We start from the raw sequence: 6,000 nt of genomic DNA, 5'->3' as shown, positions 1-6,000 counted from the left end.
ATCCTAGAGGGGCTAAGAATAGGTTAGTGATAAATTTGTACGAAGTGGAGGCTTCAAAATAAAGACTATAGATGGAAAAAGAAGAATCCTAGAGAAGCCAAGGCTATATTAATGATGAATTTGTACGAAGTGGAGGCTATAAAAGAAAGACTTTAGATAGAAAAAGAAGAATCCTAGAGGGGCTAAGGCTATATTTATAATAAATTTATACGAAGTAGAGGCTGCAAATAAAGACTTCAGATAGAAAAAGAAGAAGCCTAGCTTCTCTAGGAATAGGTTTATAATAAATTTGTACAAAGTGGAGGCTTCAAAACAAAGACTGTAGATAGAAAAAGAAGAATCCTAGAGGGGCCAAGGCCATATTTATAATGAATTTGTACGAAGTGGAGGCTACAAACAAAGACTTTAGATAGAAAAAGAAGAAGCCTAGCTTCTCCAAGAATAGGTTTATAATGAATTTATACGAAGTAGAGGCTTCAAAACAAAGACTATAGATAGAAAAAGAAGAATCCTAGAGGGGCTAAGGCTATATTTATAATAAATTTATACGAAGTAGAGGCTTTAAAACAAAGACTATAGATAGAAAAAGAAGAATCTAAGCTTCTCTAAGAATAGGTTTATAATAAATTTATACGAAGTAGAGGCTATAAAATAAAGACTTTAGATAGAAAAAGGAGAATCCTAGAGAAGCTAGGAATAGGTTCACGATAAATTTATACAAAGTTAGTATATTCAAAATAAATTTATACGAAATTTACCTATTAATTTAAAGTGGTTAGATTATACGAAATAGTAGAATTGGTAGAATATATATTTAATATATAGTAGTGAATATATCCTAATATATTATACGGTCGCACCCTATTAAAAATAATTCAAAATTTTAATCGGCTACCACACCTTTATTTCTAGGTTAATGACTCTAAAATTCGAACACTATACTCTTTAAGATATAGAATAGATCTCTACAAATTTTCAGACCGATCCTCGTACGAGAAGGAATTCCAGTCTACTCGTAAAAAGTATTCTAGTCTACTCATGGCCCCACTTTTTCCTCCCATAGTTAAGCCAAAGTCCTAATTCCAGTCTACTAGACTGCGCCCACCCCCATGGGATAGAATTAATCAAAAATATTCTTCGTCTACCTTCTGAACCTTGCTGGATTTTCCATAGTTTTGTAGCGCTTAGGGCTGCCTCCAGAAGCGGGCCAAGGGTGGTTAGCATTAACAAATTAGTTCAGGGTGAAATTCACCGCAATCTGAAGTGCCTAACACCGCTCGAACTGGCCCGCCTTACCTTAGCTGAACTTAGCGTGGGGATGAAACCCCGCAAAGTGGCCGTCTGGGGTTTCCCCGCAAACCCCGCAGTATTCCCAAGTGGCACCAACTTCCAAAACAGGCATGTCCAAAGGGGGGGGGGGGGTTACTGTAGCCACGGCTTATTGTTCCTATGGTCTGATAATACAGCAGTATTTTAGATAAATACATTGAGCTATACCCACCATACTCACTTGAGAGCTTGTCGTCATATTGTGACATCTTCGGTTTCGATCGGGATAACCACGACTACAATTGCAGGTTGTTTATTTTATTTTCAATTTTCAATATGGCGGAAATGGCAGATGAGTCAGACAGGGACTCTCGGGCCAAGGCGGCGATGAAGAATCGCTGGACGTCGCTATTGCATAACCCTAAGCTAATGGTCATTGCTCTCTTTGCATCGTGAGTTTCGGATACATTGATCTTCTCGTGGCACTTTCGTGGCACTCCCCTTGAATTTCGTACCGCAAGTCCTGACACTAAGCATAGAGTTGGCGGATTTGAGTATGGATACCAACAAGGAGTCTTGGGCCAGTCCCTTGTTATGACTCGCTTTACAGACAATTTCCCTACCGTCGTAGAATCTTCTAGCGCGACCGGCTGGCTCACGTCAATCTTGCAACTGGGCGGTATTTTTGGATCTCTGTCAGCAGGAATTCTGGGTGAGATTTTCTCCCGGAAGTATACGATGTTCTCGGCCTGTTGTTGGGTTGTCCTCGGAAGCTATCTCTATTGTGGAGCTAGCTACCATAAGCCCGGTTTGCTATACGCTGGCAGACTTTTCACTGGTCTTGGGGTTGGTACCTTCAGTGGTGTGGGGTAAGTTTTGATCTTTCTTCTTTGGTTTGGTCCCACCAACTAATCGTTATGTGCCCAAAGCCCCCTTTATAACGCCGAATTATCAACGCCCGAGCTTCGCGGGTTCTTGGTCTCATTCTACCAATTTGCTACAATTTTCGGCATCATGTTATCATTCTGGATAGGATATGGAAGTAACAACATCGGCGGCATTGGAGAAACACAAACTGACATGGCCTGGCGACTCCCCTCTATTATCCAAGGCATTCCAGCCGTGCTCCTTGCATGTGGAATCTGGTGGCTGCCATTCTCTCCCCGCTGGCTTGTGAAAAGAGGTAGAGTTCAAGAGGCACTTGCTACCCTGTCCTACCTGCGCAACTTACCCGAGGACCATGAGCTGATCCAGGCTGAACTTAAGGAGATCGAGGCAGAGAGACTCTTCGAGAAGCGGTCCTTTGCAAAATCGTTCCCAAACCTTGCTGCCAAGGAGCAAGGAAGTGTCCTGGTTCGCGAATTCGCTCAGTACTATCAAATATTCCGGACCTGGGATAACTTTAAGCGGGTTGCAATTGCATGGCTTATCATGTTCTTCCAGCAATGGAGTGGTATCGATGCTATCATCTACTACGCCAGCACCGTGTTCCAGAGTTTGGGCCTGACTGGGGGGACTCAGGCACTACTGGCTACTGGTGTTACTGGAGTGGTGTTCTTCGTATGTACTCTCCCAGCCATGCCTCTCATTGACAGGGTTGGTCGAAAGCCCATGCTTTATACTGGCTCGGCCGTCATGTGGATTTCCATGGTCCTGGTTGGCATCATTGTCGCTAAGTTTGGAAACGACTTCGAAAATCATTCAAACGCTGGTTGGGCTGCAGTGGCTTTCATTTGGATCTATGTCGGCGCATTTGGTGCTACATGGGGCCCAGTATCATGGACACTTGTAGCGGAGATTTTCCCCCTGTCTATCCGCTCCAAGGGCGCATCTTTTGGCGCTTCAAGCAATTGGGTAAGTGCATGCGCCGGAGTTTACAAGCAGTACTAACACGATTTTAGCTCAACAACTTCGCTGTGGCCTTCTTCGTTCCACCCATGTTCCAGACTTGGAGGTGGGGCACCTATATCTTCTTTGCCGTCTTCCTTGCTGCTAGTATTGTCTGGATTTATTTCTTCCTTCCAGAAACCAAGGGTGCGACACTGGAGGAGATGGATCGAGTTTTCAAGAGTCGCGTAGGAGAGACGGACATGATTTTGCTGGATGAGGCACGCCGAGACATCGCGATAGAGCACGACGCTGCACTGGAAGTCGAGAAAGAGATGGTTACTCACGGAAAGAGTGTGATTCGTTGAAACACTAATTCGTGCTGTCCTTTCTGCTTTGGTGCCTATGTATCTGCTGGTGGATCTCTCTCTTCTAAGGATTCTGCGAAATCAAAGTATCTGGCCTCGGTCGGCTAGTCTGTTGAACTCATTCCATGTGCGACCTCCAAGTATGTGGTATAGATCCCACCGAAGACGTTTGGTAACGATTTGTGTCACCAAATTAAGATTAAGGTTGCAGGGGCCGCCCCGCATCTGCTCCACTAAGGGCAATGGTTGGGCACAAAAATGTTCATCTAAATGTACCTACCTAGGTACAGAGTAGCTGGAACCACGAATGGTAGTCATTACAACTATTTTGCATTGACCGTTAGGTGGTTTATCAATGTGGCACAACGTGCTGGCGGCACGTGTGTGCATGCTTCGGTTGGCAGGGGAGGATGCAGGGTCGTACTTTGCGTCAGTCGGTCAAGTTGATGGTGCTTAGAAAAAACCACAGCATGCTTAGAATCTTCATAAGAGCCAAGCATGTCTCAAAATCATTGTATTGGGTCCACGAATATTCGAAGCGCTGTCTGCATCGTCCTAATATTGACGCAGGCTGTAGTGTCCGTTCTTCCGCTACATTTCACCTGTGGACGGGGAGGAAGCGGATATCGCTATGCCTCGTCGGAGTTACCCTTCGAGGACTTCGACACAATATCACGAGGTACTGTAGAGAACGGTAGGGCGTTCATAATCGAGACGGGACTTAGGTAGTAGCAAATTGCAGGAGTTTCGGGGAAATGGTTTTGCTTATCCTTGGATGGGATTGTATAGACCAAAACTGTCAACAGGGAACTAGGGTTTACTATATTGGAGAAAGACGTAATAGCATAGAGCTAGAAAAGGGACGGAAAACCGAGAATTGGGTGAACTAGGGGCAACTCCAAGATGGAGGAGGGAATTGAGCAGATGAATAGGTAGGGAATGGGAATGGAATGGGAACGAGAGCAGTGATGAGGAATCGTACTCGGATCTTCCGACAAAAGTAGGGAACTGGGGCCTTCGATATTTTTGCGAGCATACAAAGCAACCGTCTCTCTTGATAGATAAAGGAGAGTCACTACCTCGTCCAAAATGGGCTAGTCTAATGGAGGCAAGAATAGAGAGATCGCGTAACTATAGCTATGGAGAATTCCAGATCATTAGGTATACTTTGCCGTCGGAGTTGCCTATCAAAAGAGAGGCTCCTAAACTCATGGAATCTCACTACAATAGAAATCGCTAGAAATAATGTAGCTGGAATTGCTAAGAAAAAAAACGGACGGATAGAGAAGGAGAGAATTCCCCTTTGGTTGCGTGACAAATCCAGCACCCAGCACGTAGAGAATTAAGAGAGAACGAAGTGAGAACAAACATCTCTACTCGCATGAGTCTTTATTTATGAATTTGCTCTAAGTAAAGAGCGCATTCCCTTGCACCGTTGGCTGTAATTGTGAATCTTGTTGTTCTATAATGAATCGAGCACCGAGCTCGTTAATCACCCAGTTGTGAATAATAGGATTGTGATAGGCTCCTGTAAACCCAAAAAACTTTTTGATTCCGGCTTGCAACCTTTGGAACCTTTGTGACGCCAGAGCTGTATTATTCACTTTCAAAATTTCCTGCAACACTTAGCTCACTAGCTAAGTCGTTTGGACCGACCAACAGGACGTCAACTCCGGGTGTGGTGGTAATCTCGTCTATCTTTTCGATGGTACTCTTTGTCTTGGTCACCACAAACACAATCGAACCAGAGGAATTGACTCCGATAACCTTTTGTGTCGGAGGCCCGGCACACGAGTATTGTGGAAGTTCACCAGTTATTGATATGATTCTAACGGCAGATATTTGGGAATTTCCACGGCGGCTTTCGCGTCAGCTAATAATAAAATGGTTATTTACCCAATGTTTTCAGTAGATTGGTTCAAATCATCTCAAGCGGTTTAATAATAGTGGGAGGTACCATGTATGCAACAACCCTAGGTATCAAGAGCGCTTACCGTGAGGGCGAAATTTCAGGCGTCTTTTCTTGCGGTGACAACGTTTAGATACCATACCCTCTTTAAGCTGGACACTACAATAATACCATTATTTCTTTGGAAGAAATAGTGGAGCAAGGTTTTCCGGGAGTACAGAATTGTTTTGTATGAGCACAATGTATGTATGTTGTAGTAATCCGACAAATTTAGAAACTAGGTATAGGCATGTCTCTCTCCTATGCCCTAGTGTTCTACGTATCCCCCATCCACGCGTCAGAATCGATAGGTCACTTAATGGAGAGTATCCCGCGGGAAAGCGAGTGGAAATGGTCTCAAACTTCTGATCGCCAGGGGCCAATCCGCTACGGAACTCTAAATTAACTGTTTCGAACTGGCACACCCCAAGTACTCTGGAGTTCTCTTTACTCCGTATATTTCCACTCCGTACTCCGTACTCCGTACGGAGTAGCCAATTATGGTTTTAGATAAACTGCCAATCTAGAATGTGGCCTCTAAACAACTTCCATAAGCAGATCTTAGGGGGTTGAAAACTTTTCTTATCT

The 6,000-nt window shown here is 44.1% G+C and overlaps 1 protein-coding gene across 1 annotated transcript; it reads left to right on the top strand.

Moving 5' to 3' along the window:
• Positions 1–1,605: 1,605 nt before the first annotated feature.
• On the top strand, positions 1,606–3,464 carry N7519_008107 (sugar porter family MFS transporter; the record flags this gene model as incomplete). Its single annotated transcript, XM_057294883.1, has 4 exons — positions 1,606–1,721; positions 1,809–2,138; positions 2,199–3,123; positions 3,171–3,464. 4 exons carry the CDS (start codon positions 1,606–1,608, stop codon positions 3,462–3,464), a joined length of 1,665 nt encoding a protein of 554 aa, XP_057149694.1.
• Between the last annotated feature and the right edge of the window lie 2,536 nt (positions 3,465–6,000).

The sequence above is a fragment of the Penicillium mononematosum genome (genome assembly GCF_028829835.1).
Source record: "Penicillium mononematosum strain IBT 11891 chromosome Unknown utg000003l:1.0-8172316.0:1.0-8177699.0, whole genome shotgun sequence".
Lineage (NCBI taxonomy): Eukaryota > Fungi > Ascomycota > Eurotiomycetes > Eurotiales > Aspergillaceae > Penicillium > Penicillium mononematosum.
This window is presented reverse-complemented; position numbering and strand designations above follow the sequence as displayed.